The 22,705-nt window shown below is 32.9% G+C and overlaps 1 protein-coding gene across 1 annotated transcript in view; it reads left to right on the top strand.

Annotated features, from left to right (window-relative positions):
* Nucleotides 1-22,705, top strand: part of Mmp16 (matrix metallopeptidase 16 (membrane-inserted)) — a 237,040-nt gene that overhangs the window by 107,152 nt on the left and 107,183 nt on the right. Inside the window, exons 2-4 of the mRNA XM_013012442.1 lie at nt 4,750-4,898; nt 12,553-12,675; nt 20,852-21,156. Of these exons, the coding sequence (XP_012867896.1) occupies nt 4,750-4,898; nt 12,553-12,675; nt 20,852-21,156 (577 nt within the window). The remainder of the gene's footprint in view (nt 1-4,749; nt 4,899-12,552; nt 12,676-20,851; nt 21,157-22,705) is intronic.

Raw genomic sequence — 22,705 nt, forward strand, 5'->3', positions numbered from 1 at the left:
AAGATAGCTAGTAGAGCAGACTTTTTTAGTACGATGTTTAGTAGAATAGACTGGTTTCTTTACTGTTTTACTTCAAGTTTAAGAAGCCAGTTGATAGATGGTAAAATTCTAAATGAGCTGAGTTCTGTATGTTCAATTTCACACACTGTTTCATTCATGGTAAGGATGAGATGGTGATTTAGAACCCATTCAGATTTTTGAAAGAAGAAGCAGACTAATTTCTGCCTCATTAACTTATCTTATGAATTTTCAATTTGACCAATTCTGTATGACTACTCCCACATTACTTTAAGTTTGGGGGGTAACAGGTAGCCATAATTCATATTTATAGTACTTTTCAGTCTACAAAACGTTGGCTCTAAATCTGACCATTATTTGGTGAATAAATGTCATTTCAGGAAAAAGTATCCTAGATCTGTAGCAGAGTTGGCTGATAATGACTAAAATAGGATGCTGATCATTTTTGTTATTAGTTTTGCTTTATAACAGAACATAATAAACTATTATAACATTACATACTGAAACATGGAAATTCATCTTTATGAAATCAAGATCTTTTCTATTTAAATGCATTCTTTCAGTTATACATCATCAATATGGTCAGTTATTGTATCAGAATATGTATGAACAATTATGGATTTAAATATATCCATTAGTATGATAAGGTTTTATGTACCAGTATTTTTTAAGTAATTCCATTAAAAACTTATAATTTTATAAATAGTAATAATTTATACTAAACAAATGCTATGAAATATTTTATCAGTTTCTCTTTTATTTGAGGAGTATTATGGGTCATATGAACTTCATACAGGGAATCACAGACTCACTCTATATTAGTGGAAAATTAACTACATTGAGCATAGCCACAAATCTGTGCCTCAGCTTCCTATAGGCATTGAAGACTAGAAAAATGATTGTCCAAGTTAAACAAAATTCTAAAACCATTCCTCCTTAGATATTCTTCCAATGATTTTTGCAATATATAAATATATAAAAGAGAGCCCTTCTAATCATAATAAATTCAGTATTTCAGTCCCTTAATTTTATGTTATTTTGAAGTACATCTTAGCTCCTTATAAACATTTAAGTAGTTATTATAAAATGTTGTTGCTTATATAACATCCTGTAAGAAGTAATTTTGTAATTGTTATTCTATTTGTGATTCACTTGAGTAAAGCAATTATAGTGTCTAAATTTACATGAATGAGTCAATGAATTATATTTATTTATTTTGCTATTTATATTATTTATTTATTTGCTGTTACTCTTTTTATTAAGTAGTTGTACAAAGGTGTTACAAGTCCATAACCCTTTCCTTCTTTCTCTACCTTTTTCTCCTTTTCTTAACCTTCTGCCTTTGATTTCCTCCCCAAAGTATTCCATTTTTGAATACTAGAGAAAAGCATTTATTTTTCTTGTTATCAAACTAGTCTAGTGAAATAAACAAGAATGACTTAGTCACTGCTTGTATTTGCTGCTCATTATATGAACTGTTAACATATTTCATTGATAACTGTCAACATTCTGCTTAACCTTCATTAATATAGGTCTTCATAATATGTGAATCTGAAATATCACTGACAAGAACATTTCTCTAGTGGATTTGCTGGCAGGTTGCATGCCTGCTGCTTCTTGATCATATTACAGTCTAAAAATCAGCACATCACTTAATATTCAAGTCTTTACCTTTTATTTCTTGATATACCTTCTTGCTCCACAGAGAGTAGCAGTATTCTGGTTGTTCCTCCACTGGAGTTATCACCAAGTGCAGAAAATTAGTTCTATCCAAAAATAGCAAGACACTTGAATAAGTTAGTAGCAAGAGGAGTGCAATTCAAGATCAGATTTTGCAGTTCCTTTAGAGATTCTGTGGTTGTTCATCTGCATGGTAATGTGATGCTGTAAGTCCCAGATAGTACACAAATCAAATATTTCTTTGAAGAAACATATTGATCTCTTGATAATTTTTAGCACTCTTCTATGGACTTATCATTCCAACGAACACAATACGCAAAACAATAGAACAAGAACAAAACAGAACTTGACATATGGTTTAAATTTCTTTGTTTTTAAGAAAATGGGTCAGTATATGGTATAGTATATGGTTATTTCTTTCCAAGGACAATTTTAACTTCAACAGAAGCAATTTTGATAGCTGAAGACAATTAATTGGCATGAAATAATAAAACTCACTGAGCACGAGGTTATTTTGGTAGCCTAATACTATCTAAGATGAACTATACTGGCATACAAAAATGTTTTACTTCTCCAAAAGTACATACTAGAACTTGCTCCTTAACTATCAATAAAATGTGTGTTTGAGATCACTGGAAAGGTATCAAGGCTCAAATAATTTCAAGAGGCAAAATCACTATTCCAAATCTAAAAAAATATTAAAAAACAGATATGGTGTAAGACAACATGATGTCTCTGGGAAAACATGCACATGCATATATATTTGAAATGTGTACATACGTCCTCCTCTCCAAATATGGTCATCTAAATGCATTTTATGAATAGTAAATATTATAGAAAGACTGTATAGCACATTAACCTTGGACTTGAGAAGATTGCAAGTAAGGTGATATGTGAAATATTACTTTGTGGATTTATTTTCTTTTCCAATTAGATACCATGTTTTAATTTCATTTTAAAAAGTTTGCTTCTTGGCTAACAAATCAAAATGTTGATCTATTATCTAGAAAACAAATTTTCACCATAAAATGAAAGATCTCATAGGCTTCCTGTTGTTTTCCAATTAAAATGAATTACCACCTTGTCAGTCATTCAGAACAAAACAGCATTTCCTGATTAACATAATATAAAAAAGCGACTTGAAGAAGTCACAATTCATTTTTTCCTCTTATTTGAATATTTGAAATCATTTGTTTGAAATGCTAAGGCATAAATCAAATATGCATTTGCAGAACATGCTATTTTTTCATTATATACTTAATGTTTATGTAGTTTTTAGTCCTTCCATTTGTATATAAATGATAGTGTTTTATTAATGATTTTCTCTTCTTGCTGTTCTCATAAATGTAATTGCCAGTAGCTTAGCATCCATGTGTAACCTAGCAACAAATCAACTGTAACAAGAGAGAAATGAACACAGTGTTATGGAAAATTTATTTATTTTAAGCATATTGACACATCTATATTATTAAAATTATCTAATTTTTGAGAAATGGAATAACAGTAGTTATTTTTTACCAAGTAATTTTCCAGCCTGCCTCCTGAATGGAGTAAAAATGGAATCTATTTCAGATTGCACCACTGTTATCAAGGTAACTGAATATATTATCCCTGGCAGTCTATTCATTACAGATCAGATGAACAGATTGTCTTGACATGCTTTGGCTATATGGTAGATACATTTACTAGATTGAGTTTCCCCAGTAAACCTTCTTGATACTGATATATTGCTCACCTCATAAATAATTTTAGAATAAATGTTATAATTTGTTTTCAAGAAGTTCTGATTATACTACATTCTTAGGCAAGCAACATTTGAAAGGATCATAGACTGTTCATACATGTATGTTTCATATTTTAAGACTGATGTAATGAGTATGAATCTCTTTTGAGGAAGCTTGATGTTTTCTTATTATAGTCACTAGGGAATTAAGCCTAATGTGCTATGTTAGTAACTTTATAAAGGAAACATTTCAGTTTCCTGAACTTCTGAAGGATTCTCATTCATGTGATACGGAGACAGAGATAGAAAAACACACAGTGATGAATGCCTTCCACTGAGTAGTACTACAGCAGCTATGTGGCCCATATCAATTGTAGCTCACTGTACTTCAAGAAACCTCAGAGCCCTTGGGATGATTAAAGTAAAAACAGCTGGTTGGACCATACACTATACATAGGATTTTAAATGAATGCACCAACTTGTAAAACTGGAAAGCATCTGCTTCCTGGTAGATTGTATTTTTGTTCAAATGCTTTTAAGCTGTCACCTCAAATGACTCTGACTTATTTCTCTAATCAGGACTAGGATATGAACTCAACTCTAACTTTCTCTCACTGTACTTTTTTCTCTCACTATCCTATTAGATTCTCTTCACCAAGGAGAGTTCAATAAAAATCATAAGACTTGTTAAAAAGAGAATTAAGCATATTTCATAAGATTACACCTCTGCAATGACATCATATAAATTTGACCTTATAAATCATGTGAAGTAAATAAAGACTATCTTTTATATGAAAAAGCTGCCTTTTCTAGGAAATTCCTTGCTACAACCAAATAGACTTGTTATAAACTTAAACTGAAAATGTCATGACAGAATAACAGGGATTTAATCTTAGAAAGTCACTCATCAAGTTGTAGTAACTGTCCAGTTATTCAGTCTTTCAGATGTGTACTTTAACTGACTCTTCTAGTGAAGATGCCTTGATAGAGTCATATTATTAACACAGAACATTCTTCACTGTGAGAGGTTGAGTTCCTAAAAAGCAGCGAAAACTTTGTGTGCCATAGCCTTGATATACAATAAGCTTCTAGGGAACAGTAATCTTTTCCCAAAGTAAAACATATGGATATATTAGAAAGGCCCAAAACAACTACTAGAATAGGATTAACACAGTCTGAACTATGTAATTATATTAGAAATAGATATATGAATAATGTTCATGTTAATGAAATGAAGTTTGTTAATCTATAGTAGACACAAATTAATTGCTAGGAAGCTCTTGTTATACCATGAGGCTGATTTAAAGTGACTCAACTTGTTATTGCAGGTCTGGTTACAAAAGTACGGCTATCTTCCACCGACTGAGCCCCGGATGTCGGTGCTGCGCTCTGCAGAGACCATGCAATCTGCTCTCTCTGCCATGCAGCAGTTCTATGGCATTAACATGACAGGGAAAGTGGACAGAAACACAATTGAGTAAGTAACGACACCTCAACTCCTGTTTTGTCCTTTTAATCCAAACTAATAGACTTTAAAGTATTACACAAACTTCACCCGCTCCTAATAGAATAATTTGTCTCATGAACTTCCTTTGGCATTTGTCCATCTTAAAACTTCCGTCCTCAAAGATTTTGTACATAACCTCTGTTATCACTGTATTTAATGTTGGTATAATTTGGGTAGAGAAAGGAAAAAAACAAATTGTTTAAATAGGGATAAAGGTGGACCCATTGCAACAATGAGATGTCAAAAAATGAACTTTACTACTTTACAACTTTGGCCGAGGAAGCGGGGGCAGGGATGGGAAGGGGAAACAAAAGAGGAGGCAACAATGTTTAATAAGAAATGTACTCATAACCTTGCTTGTGTAATTGTAACCCCTCTGTATGATATTTTCACAATTAAAAAAAGATTTTGTACATTAAAAGTTCAATCTAAGGTTACTCGCCTACTTTTAGCAAAAGATGGAAGATATGATTATGATCCACAGTTGGTGTCTGGTTGAAGCCACTTTATGAGAAAGTGCCAGGGAAGGGTAGAGCCGGTCTTTATAACTGGTAATAGTGTGTTATGTTAAGTGTTGTTAGGTTAGTACTATAATGGAAATATATAGAACTGGAAATCTGGAAGCAGTTCAAATCAGGTTTTTTATTTTGGATGGGAAAGATGGTTGATGCCAGAGACCAAGTTTTAGCAGGTTACGACTTCCACACTGGTGAGAGACCCCAGAGGAGATAAATTAAATTGACTTTTCAGTGAAATATTACGTTCAATTTCTTACACAAAAGGAGTTTCTTACTCTCTAATAATATTTAATTCCTTGATTCATCTACTAGTAACATGTCAGTGATCACTTTGTCTGTGAAAGACACATGTGTAGTGGTAAAAGCCAGGGCCTTGTTACCTTGCTGTGAGTAGAACACCATCTGTGGGTAACTACATAGTCACAGAGTGTTTACTCACTGGCTCACTCTATGTCCCCTAGCGTCATGAGGTTATGTTGTTGCTTCTGGGTAAGAAAGGAAGAATGGTTAAATATTTTTTCAGTAGAGGAAAAGTCATGTGTTTTTAGAGATCTAAAACAAATATGTAATAAACAAGCATATGCAAATAAATCTGTTTTTTAGTTTGATGACCAGACATGGGCTTCTGAACAGGAAGACATGATCGATTTATCTCATTAACTTGCTCAGATAAAGAAACTGAATGTCAAAGGCTAAGTGAATTCCAGAATGGTGGCATAAACTAAGTCCACCATGTGGAACTTGCTTCACTATAGATCTCAAGAAATAATATTTAATTTTTGTTTATTTTTTTTGTATTTTGGGTGCTATTGCAATTTGAAATCAAGACCTGAAACTTATTGCATTAGTTGAGCTGAATTTCCAATCTTTTTGCTTCAGTTACTTCATATTTTCATTTAGAGTCTTGTGCTTTTCCATGGGACCACCCGGATCAAATCTTGCTCTTTATTCTTTATGGCTAGGATGGCTTGTCATATGCAACACTAAGCTTTATTGTTTGAGATGGGGTCTGGATGACTGCCTGGCCTCATTAAAAACCAGGAACCTCTTGAGCTCTCTCCCAAGTAGCTAGGAATATAGCCATGAGCCACCATATCTGGTCAAGAAATAACATTATTTACCCTTTAATATCTGAAGTATGGGGGCTCGGACATAACTCTGACATGTCAAACTAACTTAACATACTCCTGAAATTAAATTTTGTCTTCTGTTATTTATAATATTGTGATTCTATATCATTTTATATCATCAGGAGAGGAACACAGACAGTTAAAGCTTTAAGATGAAAAAACTTCAAACCCATTTGAGAAAATAAATACACAACCTCCTCTATCACTTTTTTATAGAAGTGTAAACACTTTCGTTTATATTTTAGAAAATAAAATTAATAAGTTATATAGCAAATTCTTCAACAGTTATATGCTTTGTAAGTATTGAGAATCAAATTTTGAAATATGTGCCCAGTTGAACTCTGATTATTGCAATTCTCTCTTTATAAAATAATACCAAACTTTTACTTTTAAGCCATGATTACAACTTCTCCAAAATTAAAGTTTCAAGTTAGTAAAACATAAAACTTCAGCTAGTTCTGTGTTTTGATACCAGCTATAGAATTATAGTCTGTTTAAATTGCACAGTTAACCCCAACATTGTCATTGTATAAAACACACTGGACAGTTTGCTCATAGAGAACTGTTACCTTTTGATTCACTTTATTTTTGTTTGTATTTCCTTTCTCTTTTGAGACAGGGCCCTGCTAGGTAATCCCAGCCTCCAGAGTGCTGGGATTACACATATGCATGCCTATGACCTATCCCACTTTCTTAGAGAATAGAACAAAATAATTTTTTTAATTGCAAGTAAATTGAAGTTTTGGAAACAAATGAAAGTGCTTGAATGCCTAACTTTACTAATGCCAGAATATTTAAAAATTTAGCTCTAAATATTGAATTTATCAGAGTTGGACAAAAGGTAGTATCTGTTTCTCCACTTTAGAGAAATTGGTTATTTGAAGGATTCATGATGGATAGGTTTTATTGTCTAAAGTGAGATAATAAAAGAGGATAACACAAAATATGTGCAGGATTTATTCGGTCCATCACGTGGTGATGCGTGTGAACAATTTGTGGTTGTCAGGAGGATGTAAAATTACGGAAGTACAGAGAAGAACATGGGTCCTTCAAGCCTAGCATGGCTTAGTTTCCACACATAAAGGGCAGTAGTAATAGTAAATAGGTGGTAAAATAGCAGATCGTTGAAACAGAATTACAGGAACAGATTTTCCATCCAGGCAGCCATTAATGTAAAATCAAATTAGGTTTGTTGCTTGCTTTTTTGCTTCTTTGTTTTTGTGTGTGTTTTAACAAAAATCATCCAATTCAGTTTGAATCTTATTTTTAATTTATGGTGTGTTTATCCGGCAGTCATTTCTAGGTGAAGCTTCAAAAGACTTGCTGACCCTCTCTCATTGTTTCTTTGTCCCCAGCCACACCTTCTCTGCTCCTTCTGTCTGCTTGGACTTTATTATTCCTGTCACTCCCTGGAGAAGCCCTGTGGCTTCATTTACTGGCTGCCTATTTTTCCATTAGAATATTTCTGCTTCTGAGGTGTGACTTCCCAGGTTACTTGGATCAAACAGTGTGTACTGGTTTTAGAAGCATAATCCCCACAATCATACTGTTCAAATAGTGTTTATACAATCACAGGCGAATATATAATAACAATTCATGCTGAGATGACATTATTATTTTACATAATTAAATAATAAGGTATGAATTTTTAATCTCAGTCTTGCTACATAAAATAAGGCCTATAAGTATAGGATTAAACTCATGCCCTTGTATTAAAATAGCATTTTATCCATTTTCAGATACTATAAACTATTAACATATCTTAATCTTTTCAAAACCAGCATGTTTATATTGAATAATTGTATCCTCCTTTGGCAGGCAGACATGGTGTGTTTAATCTATAATTCTTGGGTAATTAAAAGTAATGATTACAATTGTGGTAAGCTCTACATTATGTCAATGAATTTAACCAGTTTCAAGCAACACATTCAGATATTATTTGACCTACTGTATGGCTTTTATATTAATTAGAACTAGTGTATGAGAAATAGTAATAAATTCTTATTCCCCACAAAAATTAATTACCTGATATTGTCTTTGTTCTTTTAAATTATGAGGTTGGCTAGCAACTTTTTGTGAGCAAGCTCACTTAAGTTGCTTAATGAATATTGTAGTATACAGTATGCATAAAAGAGATATTTTAAGCAAGTCAAGAATGCAGTCATAATATTCAGTGCATATTTTTTGAAACTAAGAAAATGAGGGAATGAGTCAGGTTGGGAGGCTTAGAAGAGAATATGAAGTGAGTAATATTCATCAAGATACATTATACTTATAAATTGACATGATAATGACAGACCATTTGTACAACCACTTAATAAAAAGATAATAAAATATTTAAAGATATTTTAGCATGAAAAATTCAAAACAATAGGAAAATAAGCCTGATATATTTTATATGAATTGTATGTGAACTTTTAAATCTCCAACTTGCTACATAAAATAAGGTCTATAAGTATAGAGGTCAACTCATACCTTTGTATTAAAATAGCATCTTATCCATTTTTTACATGCAATAAAATATTGACAAGTCTTAGACTCTGTTCAAAGTTTTTAAAACTTTGGTTTATTGTTATTTTGTGTATACAGTGTTATGTATTGAAGAATGACTAATGAGAGATTATTTCTTTTTTTTTTTGTATGGTCATGGGGCCTGAACTCTGGGCCTGGGTGCCTCAACTCAAGGCTAGCGCTCTACACTTGAGCCACAGCACCACTTCCGGCTTTTTTCTTTTTGCTTATGTGGTGCTGAGGAATCGAACCCAGGGCCTCAGGCATGCAGAGCAAGCGCTCTACCACTGAGCCACCTTCCCAGTCAAAAGAGAGAGAGAGATTATTTCTTAAAGCATTTGATCTTTCTTTCAAAATACATATTATATATATATATATATATATATATGGGAATATATGTGTGTGTTTATTCTAATGCATTGAGTAATCTGAATATACATATTTTATTTGAACTCTGCCTAGAAATTTAATTTGATTAAAATTCATTTAATACAAGCAAGTACCTTTTCCACAAAATTATTGTAGAACTGCAGTAATATTTGAACTCTACATTGCCAGTTGAAATTTGTATATAGATATACTAAGAGCCAGAACAATTTGGACTTAACAATGTTCTTTGTGGTTTTTATTTATTTAAATATTCAAGTTAATACTTAGACTTCCCTTTCAATTTAGGTAGAAAAGATGTGGTTTTCAGTAACTAATGGTCTCTTTTAAAAGTACTGAATATTCTAGGGTACTGAAATATTATAGCATCACAGGGTGGGTCTATCCTCAATTGTTTTGGAAGAAGTGATAATAAGAAAAACCTTATATTTCCATTCTAAAAGATGGAAGCATTAACAAAAGCAGACACTAACTGAACTTTCTTCTCCTTTAAGATCTGAATGGCTTGATGCATTTTTCTCTGTACTTATATTGAAGGGCTTTAAATTTGCCCCTCTGCCTTGTGAGTCACATGAGCATACATGCAGGCAGTTCATGAATTGGTAAAGATACTCTGGTCCAGAGCAACCTGTCAGCCAACATTTTGAGCTCTAAGTAAATGTTACTTCAAAATCTTCTTGTGACTACTAGACTTACCTTCTTTGAGCACAAACAAAACCTAAAGCTGTTTAAAGTAATCAAAACAAACATATTTAAACATTCCGAGAATGACCTCAGGGACAGCCCTAAGCCATAGATATTACTTTTACTTTCAATTAAAATTTGTAAAGTTTGATAGATGAAAGCATCTCTGTGAAATGAATATTGTTCTCACAGTGATAATTGGAAGAAGCATAAAGTATGTTTGGGGACTCATATTTTTCTCTTGGTAAAGATATGCCAAGCTACTGCATGGCGCAATTCCACCAGCCAAGGGTGGCATTCCCATTCTATTCTGCTACAAGACTGTTCGTACAGCCCACTGCAGCACCAACAGATACTTGGACTACAACTCTTATATTCATTCCACTGGGAGTCCTGCATTGGGCAGCCTGTATTTCTCAAGCATGGTCAGTGTATGTCAACACCTGTACATATGCTATAAAGCTGTTCAGAGCTTGTTGCTACTTTATTTACATTAAAAAACAGATATTTGTCCTTACCTCAATTATCAAAGCATGAGAAATATCTCTGTTTTGAATAATGTAAACTGTTGCATTTTAGCAAACAGGTCAAGGTGAACAGAAACAAGTAAATTTTGTATGCAGCCATTATTTCTATTGCTTTTACTATTGATACTGGTATGACTATTACCTGATAATTTACAATTATTATGATAGTAATAGCAGTGGCTACCTATTAGACTGTAGTCCAAATGATTCACACAATTTAACTACATAAATCTTTAAAGTACCTTAGTAAAGGACATAACATTATCATCTCACTTCGTAGATGAGGAAACTGAAGCATAGAAAGCAACCTTTACCTCCGGGCATCGGGCAGTGAGGTAGAAGGAAAAGTGTGATAGATTTCTTTGAAAATATGATGATGTATTTTCTCTATATAAAGTCAACTTTGTCAGAGGTCCATTAATGTTTATTTGTTCAATAAATTTGCCTTAAAATATGCACTAAAAATGCCATTTTAATTTTGAAAATACAAAAGTGGCTGATTTATCCATGTAATATATAAACTAATTCATTTTTCACATAATGGGCAGTTTCAGATAGCCATCTCTTTAGTCAATTCCATTTTTAAAATTTATTTTTAAATTGTATTGTCAAGGTGATATACAGAGGGGTTACAGTTCCATGAGTAAGGTAGTAATTACATTTATTGTGAATCAGGTTACCCCCTCCCTCATTTTTCTCTCACTTTCCCGCCCTCCCAGCCTCCCCTACACCAGTTGTACAGCTCATTTCCAACATAGTTTTTGTATCATTGTTGCATTGGTTCCCCCTTGTCCTTTGTCTCACGATTTTGTACAATAAGGAAATTATCAAGTGCCTGACATAATAAAGCAAAAACTGACTCTTTCATTCACACACTCTGGGTCATGTAGCATCACAGGACTCAAAAGGAAAACTCAAAATCATGAACATCTTTCTGCTTAGAAAACACAATAGGATAGATAGAAAACATAACAATGATCAAATGACACACTCTAGAAATGATGTTAGACTATTATATGTGAATAAACATGAAACTCAGTGAATTGAAAGCATCATTTCACTTCCAAATACAAATGTTGCTCTCTATTCTTCAGCTACAGAGCTTCATTTCAGAAACCTTATTTTTAACTTAGCTTTATTAGTAGTAAAGATTCACAACAAAGGACTACTTCCTGAAGATTGGAATAATGATCAAAAGTAAAAAGAAAATTTGGGGACATGAATTTATATGTACAAACAACTCACTGCTACTTAAGTTAGAAGAGAATGGATTATACCAAGTTGAATCCTGGAACTAGATTTTAAAAATTGTTGAATGCTAAATTGAATGAAACTTTAATGACTCACACATAGTTACAAACCTTCTAAGAGCAGATTCCTTTTGGAAGCTATAGAGAACCTCAGTCTGCAATTAGCCAAAAATAAAAAAAAAGATTAGGAGGAAAAATATCTAAGGAATGCTAGTGTTAAACCACTGATTCTTGTATATGCCTTCCCAAAATTCTATTTAGATTCAAATTGCAAGAAAATTACTTCTATCCCTGGACTTCATGGTTTACTGCTTTCAATAATATTGTCTCATATTAAACTATTCATTGATTTCCTTTTAAAATTAATGATTAGGGGTGCTGGGAAGGTGGCTCAGTGGTAGAGTGCTTGCCTTGCATGCATGAGGCTCTGGGATTGATTCCTCAGCACCATATAACAGAAAAAGCCAGAAGTGGCTCTGTGGCTCAAGAGGTAGAGCACTAGCTTTGAGCTGAAGAGCTGAGGGACAGCACCCAGGCCCAGAGTTCAGGCCCCACAACCGACAAAAAAAAATGATTAGGGATTTCAGTAAATAACAGATATTACTGCTTTTTTTCAGCTGGATGAAAAAGCCTCGATGTGGTGTACCTGATCAGACAAGAGGTAGTTCCAAATTTAATATTCGTCGAAAACGATATGCATTAACAGGACAGAAGTGGCAGCACAAACACATCACATACAGGTACAGAAAGAGAACAACTAATTGCTTTTTCATTACAATTTGTTTTGACACAGTTTATATATTTTATGCACTTGGACTACATGTTAGCATTGGGTGTAATAATGTTAAAACTCAGTGGAAAGGGGAATAAATTATCCACATGGGCACATTAGTTGAAATGTCTCCTTTGTATACTAGTGTTTCTCCTTTTGAATGGATTCCAGCACTCTTTGAAGGATTTTGTGATGCATATCTGAATTAGTGTCTTCTGAGATAAGTGTTCATAATATAAAAAGGAAAATCAAATAATTAAGTACATAAAAATTGTCTTTTAAATGAAATACCTTGAGAATCAATAATTTACTCATGGTCTCACTTTTATAATTTTGCTTCTTATCTTTTTAGAAACCATTGAAATATATAGTCTTTGTTGTATTATTTCAGTGAAGCAAAATTCTTTCCAAACTACAGTGACAACTGCTGATCATATAAATGCTTATGTTTATTTTCAACTGAACTGCTGCTTATGGAATACCAGTCCAATAGTGGCAGGCCCTGGGCATAAAATACAGGACCCTGTTTGTCCTCTGCAATTTGTAGTCATGTAGAAAAGTGACAAAAAATGGAAAATGTGATTAAAATGTATAAACAAAATGCAAGAGAAATGCAAATGTCATCCAAACATTCTGAAAAATTAAAGAAAGTCTCCTTGAAAAATAACCTTATCGCCAAATCAGTACCTTGTTAAGCCAGTGGGCAGGGACAGACAGCTAGATTGGAAAAAAGTGTAGGTATACCATAAAATACATGAAGAGAATATTGTAATTCATATTCTTTATCAACAAGACTTTACAAACTGATTAAAGATAAAATGAGAAGCTCACCAAGGGCTTTTTCCCTATCATTATTTTCTTTTCCCCCATCTTTTTTATTCCTGTATTTTTCTTCTCTCTTTCATTTGTTTCATCAGGAAAAACTCAATATATGTTGGGTTCCTATCTACATAATTTGAATTTGCCACTGAGATTTGGTTACTTGAGGAATATTTTTTTTCTTATGTCAATCTGTATTCATGTCTTTCCAGAAAGCATTACACTAGATTTTTGTTTTATGGAAATCAGGTCCAGATCTAGTGCAGATAAGAGAAATTTAAGCAAAGCATTTTTAGGCCAATCTTGTGAAGTCGGTATTCAACCATCATTTACATTTTTTCAGTGGAATTTTAACTTTATAACTTTGATTTGACAATCTCTAAAATTGGCACTTGTAAAACTGCTCTACCAATAAATGTATATATATGTGTGTGTATATATAATATATCCAGGAACGGTAATATTAATTCATAGCTCTTCATGCCAGTTCATTCCAATGAACTTTCTGTAAGTAAAATCATTTATCAAATATTTCCTAGAGAGGGGAAAAATTAGGGAGAAGGATTTCTAACCTTTAATGAAGAATAGAAAGATTTTTTAAAAATTTTTTTCTGGCAAAATGACTATAAAAAGCCTTAACTCTACTCTTGACTAGGGTTAAGCCTAGGCATATAACTTAAAATGCATTTTTGTATAAAAGTAAAACAGATTAGGAAACAGGAAGAGTGAACATAAAGGTCAACTGTAAAGATACTGAATTTCTATCTTGAGAGAAATGTACAGCATTAAAGAGCTTTAATGTATGGTCCTTAAAATACGTAGACAAGTAGTAACTGTTATAACTAGGAAGTAAAGCAAGGACACTTCATAATCAATAGAAAAGCATCCACAAAATTAAAACTGTCATAATCTGTTTCATATTCAAACAGTGGGAAATGTTCGGTAAAATCTTTAAGTAAGAAAGACAGCAAATGATGTTGACACCTGTACAACATGGTGTAGTTAAGAAGAGAGAAAGTCAATGTATGAGGGTTTGAAAAGAATCTGTCTTTACTCATAATTTGTTTAAAAGAAACTCTTAATAATTTAGAAATAATAAAAGCATATAATCATCTTAATAATAAATTTTCTTTTCAGGACAAGTATAGGCTGCAGAAGTCACACAGCACACATAGTCTCTCTTGTTATTCAAATCTTCTTTAGGATGGTATACTTGTATCAACTGATGATTCAAATATGATGTGTGATTCAAAAAATTGTACATTGAACTGTCTACTGTTTGTATTGTGCAATTCCCTGGGTTTGACAATTGTACGATGTCATTACCTACCATTAAAATTTCATGTACCTTAGTTTCACTCCTTGAGACTCCCATATGTGATCTACTTACCCCTCTCACCTTCCTCAAAACCCCTACAAATCATTGATTTAAAAAAAAAATCTACAAGAATTATCCGAAGTCTTTTTAAACTAGCTTCTTTTCCTTAACAAATTACATTTAAGACTTCGTCACAAATTATACAACTTGGTAGTTCATTTATTTTTATTACTGAATAATAATCAACAAAGGTTTGTGCATTCTTTCACTGATTAAGGCCATCATGATTGTTTCCCTGGTTTTGGCTATTAGAAATGAGTCTAGTCTCTTCTCCCCACTTCTAAGTACCTATGAAAACTTCTGGAACAAGAGGTGTGTCTCAAGGCCTGAGGATTGTCAGGAAGGAAAAAGTAAGGAAAGAAAAAGAGAGAAGGAATAGAGAGAGGGAAGGAAGGAAGGAAGGAAGGCAAGTAGGCAGACAGGAAGGAAGGAAGGAGAGAAAGAGAGGGAAGGAAGAAAGGAGAAAAGGCAGGAAGAACGTTTTTTTATGTCTTTAGCTACCTTGTTCATAATTTACTGTTATTTACTCACACTAAGTTGGCATGATGTAAGATTCTGTAGAAAGAAAATCACCTTAGCCTTGTGATTAAATTTCTTGTTTTTACAGGGGGCCTGGATGTTAAGGCTTGATTTACAGAAACTTTTCTCCCCCCTTTGCTGAATGCATCCAAGACTTTTTATAAGTTGTTCAGTGTAAGAAACTGAAGTAGCCAGCAGAAGTAAAACTCATAAATGTATGAGACCCTCCCACACACTAGCCTTGGTGACAGATTTTTTTTAAGAGAGATGTTCAGTTTCAAATAGAGGAGATGGGGAGTGATGACCTCCAGCCTTTTCCCCCCCAAAATTGGAAGCCAGTATGCTTTAGCTGTCTTTCCCTCTGCACTCTTTCAGTACTGGGTCCTGGGGATTGAATCCAGGTCCTTAGCTGTGCTGGATAAATGCTCTACTTCCAAACTACATTTCACTGTTTGTTTGTTTGCTTGCTTGTTTGTTGTTTTTCTCTATGCAGTTTTAACTGAAAGTCTTGTCCTTATAAGCAAAACACTCTTAACACTTTGAGCTCCACTCCCAGATCTTATAAGGAAATATAAAGTATTAGCATAGGTATAGATAATATATTAGATAGTTTAATAGGCCAATAGTAAAGGAAGAGACACAGAAAGAGAACCATGAATATATAAACAATATATTTATACCAGGGTAGTCCTTTTAGATCAGTAATGAAAGTAAGGGCTATTTTATTCACAAAATTATTCAATGATAGATCTTTATTCACAGAATTGACAATGAAAACATCAGTTTGTACTAATTGACGAGATACAAATTCAACCATAGAACTATAAAGCTAAGGTCATTCTAGCCATTCTTAATCATTTTTCATTTCAGAAAAATTTCTTTATTTGATTTGAACATTTGACCTCAACATTTTGACAGGGCACCCTACTTCATGTCTGCACTTTTAGATATTGCCTATACCTTTTCTTTTAATGAGAAAAAGAGAAGAAGAGAAGAAAGAGTGAGAGTCGAGTCATTATATTTAGAAGTGACTGCTGAGTTTCCATGCTGACAGTGGCCGAGTCCATTGTAGTTTTTAAGGTTATAGAAAACATAAAATGTGGCTAACAGTCCTATTTTAGAGTTAGAAAGACCTGTTTTTAAATCCTGCCTCTAAAGCTTACTTACATACATCCAGTTACTTCAATCTACTAAGCTGCAGTTCCTCATTGTGCAAAGGAAACATTACAGTAATTGAGGAATATTAACTAATATAGCAAACACAATAAACTCTGCACCATGCTTGAAACATTGTGCTTCATGAAGGCCACCTATCATCTCTATTTCTTTTAATTTCATGGGCAATATGTGAAACTTTTTAATGGGAATATTAAAAGGTGGGCACAAGGACTAAGAATATTACATTTTTAAATTAATATTTGAAAGAGTTTCCTAAAATATATTGAAGTATTACATATACAGTTTTTGTTTTTATTATATTTATAATATTTTATTTATTTTTCCTTATTATATTTATAAAGGTAAATACAAAACCTAGCATTTAAACTCATGAAGTAGTTATTTATGCAAAGAGCAGCTGAATCATGAGGTAAAGTGTGCCATTACCTGCAGACAAGATTTAGGGTGATATTCAAGATGATGGTGCCAGGTTGGGTGTCCAGGTATGTAATCTTGGAACTTAGAAGACTGAAGCAGAAGGATTGACAGTTAGGGGCCAGTCAGTCTAGTGAGTGTGACCCAGTCAAGGTACAAAGTTTTAAAAAGAAAAAAAGAGAGGGCTGGGAAGGTGACTCAGTGGTAGAGCACTTGCCTTGCATGCCAGAGGCCCTGGTTTTGATTCCTCAGTGCCACATAAGCAAAAAGAAAAAAGCCGGAAGTGGCGCTGTGGCTCAAGTGGTAGAGCGCTGGCCTTGAGCTGAAGAGCTGAGGGACAGCGCCCAGGCCCAGAGTTCAAGCCCCACGACCGGACCCCCTCAAAAAAAGAAAAAGAAAAAGAAAAAAAAGGTTACTGTGATAATATTTCACTTTGGTTAGTGAACCAAAACTTACCTTGTGGACCTCTTATGGTCATCACAGTTGGCTATTTTCTGGCTAATTAATATACATTTCTTGAAAAGCAGCCAAAAGACTAAGGTGCTGAGGAAAAGTCAAATTTAATGTGAGGATTTTCAACATAGTGGGAAAATTTTCTTTGCCTTTTGGATGGGAAGGAATCACCAGTAATGTTTAAATATTCACAGGCTTTCAGAAAACAAGTATTTTAAACTACAGGAAAATTACATTAGCCACCTTCCAATTTTGTTCAACATTGGAGCATTAAAAGCAAGAAACTCACATGTTAAGTATATAAAAGAACATTATTTACTGCAATGATTGGAACGATACTTTCCAAGTAAATTAATGAATTTAAAGTAAGGTTTGTTTTACCTTTTTCACAGCATAAGAAAAATGTATTGAATAAAGTGACTGTTTTAAATAGATTTTTATCACATTTGGCTTAATATTATACAGCAGAAGGAAGAAAATTATTTAGTTTCACAACTCTAAATAGTTTAAAATGATAAGTTGCTAATGAGATAAATCTAAATTGCTAGTTGGTTTAATTTTAAAATTATATTAATGAGTATTAGTATAGGAATGCTCTGTTTGAATGTCTTAATTAATTGTTTGGGATTGAATTGTTTTTTTGAAATTGGCTCTTGCTGTATGACTAAAGCCTGCACTCCATCTTGCGATGCAGCCCAAACTAGTCTGGAGCTTTTCATCCTCCTGCCTTAGTCTGAGATTACATGTGATTGCTACCATGCCATGTTTATATTAATTAGTGTTAATTTTCTCAGTATATATGTCACTCAGTTACCACAGCTTTTAACTGAGGAAACATTCTTGAAGTTATTTTATTTCAGTAACATGAACAGCACTGAAACTCAGAAGTTTTAAGAAATAATCAGCTTCTCCACAGACAGATGTTTTATTACTTTATCTGAACCCAGAGAGCTCACTGCACTTGAGGATTCTGTTGACTTCAAAGAGAATTCAACTTGTGTGACCAGAGGATAAGTTACGGACTATGAAATGAAATGAACATGATTTAAATAAGATCCAAATAATTTTGCACTTAAATCCTCTTGCATCATGAGGAAATAGCCAAATATTTGATACAGGTTTTCCTAGAGGGCTTCTGTACTTTCTTTTCTGGAACCATTTCTCACACAGTAGAAGGTGATGAAACCCATCAACTATATATGCCCAACATGAAGAGTAAATCAGTCTATTGATTTACCCTCCTAGAACATTATATTATACTCTGAATGTGAATATGCTAATAATTTAACTGTTACTAATCATTTTTATTATATTCTTAAAAATTGCTTCCTTCATTACAGTAAAATCCTTTCCTAATCATTTTTTCGTAGGATATTAGTATGTATTACTAATAACCAATCCTCATTTTCTTTCTAAGCAAGTTTTCTTCCTGGCATGAAATTTACTTGATCTATCCAACATTGGTCTCAGTTCAAAACTATTATATCTTCCTAACTCTTCACATTTCTCATAATTTTAAAGAATCATTTATTTAGGCATGTCATAAAATTCATTTTCTTTATCTCCATTAAAACTAGGCTGGTTCAGAATACCAATATTATTTACCTGGGTTTTTAACAGTAGATCCTGATGGATCTTTTTGTTTTGACTTTTGCTCTACTGCTATGTGTTTTTCTCATTATGGCTCAAGGTATTTAAGAAGCATAAGTCAGTTTTCACATCACTGTTGATAGTACTCCGTTCTTTCTCTCAGTCAGAACATAAGACTGACACTTCTTCTCTGCCCAACCTCTACCAGCCCCTTGCTCTTTAAATTTTCCCAGGCTTTTTATCCCCAAATCTTCCATTTCCCAATTCTTGTACAGTGCTCCTTATCTCCACTTCATATCTGGTAGGTTTAGACTTCACTGCCTTTAAGTAGAATGGATTATAAATATTTTGGAAGTTTTAGGAATGATTGTAGTATAAAATATATTAAGTAGAGGAAAAGATACTCTTTTCTTGTATCCCATGGAGAAAATAAGGGATAAAGACTCCTAGAATGGAGAATATTTATGATCACATAGCCACTGTATATACATTCTAGATGGCTTATTAGGAAATAAGGGAAACATCATACATGTAAACTAGCATAGAATTCAGGACAATGGATTCTTAAAAGTCTTAGGATAAAACTACTTAACATATTTTCACTTTTGTCACATCAAAGCTTTTCTTTAAATTCCTAAATGGTAGCTTCTTTTGTTGTAAGACAGGTATAAACACTCATCTAAGTGAGTTGTTTGGGGGCATTAATAAGAAACAGTAAATATAGCTTAGCATAACTCTCCCTAACATTTGTACTCAGTTTTGCGTAGGCGCAATTGAATCATGACTAATACTACTGCTTTCACATGCAAAGTTGACCGTGTTCGATATATGCAATAACATATAGGAGACACCCCATAATTAAACTCTCACTCCATTACTCTACAACTTTAGCTTTCCAGTTCTCCTTTATGATCATATAAGGTGAACATTGACTTGATATTAGATTTTATTTCCTATTAAAATATTCCTCCATATAAGTTCATGTTTGAAAAATTATGAGTTGAAAGTATTTGAGATGCATATTTGTAATTGGTATGGAAGTTATCAATTATTTTACTTATATACAGTATGGACTTATGATACTATAATACAAAAAGGTGCATTTTAATTCTTTTAATTCACATAGAGAATTATCTGGGAAATATATATAAATGACAAATCAGGAAAAATAATAATTGTTTCACCAGTTTATATTTGTATGAGAACAAGCTGAAAGAATAGCCACATTACTCTTAAATTTTGTTAGTTCCTTTTATTAGTTATTTACACATAATACATTTTAATTAGAAAGATAATTACAAATAGTAGAATATCAGAAGCTGTAATTATGAGACTTGTTCTTTAAAAGATAAGGACCTTAAAAAATTAATACCTTTGTGTCTATTGAATTGGTGTTCAGAGACTTAAAGCACAAAACATGAGAACCTTTGGAGTTGATTTACACAGATACAATGATGTACCCCTAAAAATAATTACAAGTATAAGGAAATTGTTTTTATTTCAGCTCAAAACGATATTTAGAAAATCTCCCTTTTTATTGTCCAGGAAGCAATGTGACAAATGGACTACATTCGCTCTGTTAACTATTCAGTGAAAATCTGCTCCCTGTAGCTTTGCACATGAGTACTGTGGCGCTGAGATCTAAATAATCCCCAGTGCAGTGAATAGTAGATATAGAATGCGTTTCTATTCAAGCTGTTTTCTCTGATATTTTGCTGAACTAAATAGATAAAATCTGTCATATTGCACATAACAGAATCACATTGATAATGATTTTTTTTCTAACTTTCAGTATAAAGAACGTAACTCCAAAAGTAGGAGACCCTGAGACTCGAAAAGCTATTCGCCGTGCCTTTGATGTGTGGCAGAATGTAACTCCTCTGACATTTGAAGAAGTTCCCTACAGTGAGTTAGAAAATGGTAAACGTGATGTGGATATAACCATCATTTTTGCATCTGGTTTTCACGGAGACAGTTCTCCCTTTGACGGGGAGGGAGGATTTTTGGCACATGCCTATTTCCCTGGCCCTGGAATTGGAGGAGATACTCATTTTGACTCTGATGAGCCATGGACACTTGGAAATCCAAATCATGATGGTAAGTGCATAATTTTCTTCCAATGTAATTTGTTTTCAAAGCACTCAACTATTTATTGGTCTGAGTCATTACACAATTTCATTTTATGTGTGTTCTTTTGATTGACTATTAGAAACTTATGCAGTATCTATAAACATGTTAAAGTATTTTTTGATTATTACAAAATTTCTTAAAAGATTATATAATCAATATTAAAATCTTGAGATATGTATCAAGAAACTCGGGGCTATTTTTTCCAACATCTTATGCCAATATTTCCACTTGAAGTTTAAAATTAATGAAATTAACATTTGAGGTGCAGCTACTACTCTGTATGTCCTAATATTTTCTGTTCTGTTTTCCCCTTGGTGGTCTATGTATTTTTCTCCTCCTTGTCTTTTGTCTCAGCTATTTTTATCTGTTTCCTCATATGAACTATTATCTTTGTTTTATCTTTATTTTTATCTAACACCTCTATTAGTAGTTTAATCTTTTCAATTGTTCTGATGTTCTAAAATAATATGAAGTCAGAAACATTAATAAATAAAATAATAGGTTTATCACATAAAGAAATATGCTTCTTCCTACATAAAAGTATGCTTCAATCTTGTTTTCTAAAATAATAAGCACTACAGAATCTTCTTGTCCTAATACTTCTAATTCTTTTTATTTTATTTTTTTACTTTTCTAATGTAAAGAGGATGTACAGAAGGGTTACTAGATTTCTAATTCTTAAGGTCAGAACTTTAGAATTTTTCTTTCCCATTATTATACAATCCTACTGTACTACTTACTAGAGTGCATCCTTTTAGTGACAACTCATCAGCTAATATACACTAAATTCCTCTTATTTATTTATTCACTTTTTATATTGTAAAGGTACATACAGAGGAGTAACAGTTACATAGGTCAGGAAATTGGTACATTTCTTTTTTAATAGAGTGAGACATATGGGAACTTATTCAACAGTGATACCCACTAGACACTGTGCTGAAAATGAATTATACACCTTGTGCAGGAAGGGGTAGAGAGGAAAAAAAAAACTAGGAGAAAACAAGGGAAGAGGTGATACTGTTTAAATTACTCTTTGATGTGTTAAGCCTACCCGTAAAAATAAATTTTACTAGTCCATAACAGATGTAGTTAGCTGGATTATTATAATAGCTTTGTATTTTTAGGATACCTAACATTCAATCATGTGATGGATAGAGGTATTAAGTTTGCTTAAGCTTAACACCAAAGTAACTGAGCATGTTTTTCCAAATAAAACAAAATGTGTGATATTAAGGTGTGTTTACTGAATTGTTAACAGTGATATAAATTGTATTACTAAAGAAGGATCTTCATTTAAAGAGTTTAAAGAAAACAGCAGATATGTCTGTGGATTTTGGTACAATGGAATAAAAAGCCAAAACCTTCGTAGTCAAACAATTTATGTTTAAATACTGGATAACTGATTATTAGTTCAAAAAGCCTTTAATAGCTGTATTTTTATTCATAAGGTGTAATTTATACAGTGTGTGGTAGACATTATAAGTGGTGCTTTATATGTAAGAATGTTTAACCTACT

The sequence above is a fragment of the Dipodomys ordii genome, unplaced genomic scaffold (genome assembly GCF_000151885.1).
Source record: "Dipodomys ordii isolate 6190 unplaced genomic scaffold, Dord_2.0 Scaffold17, whole genome shotgun sequence".
Lineage (NCBI taxonomy): Eukaryota > Metazoa > Chordata > Mammalia > Rodentia > Heteromyidae > Dipodomys > Dipodomys ordii.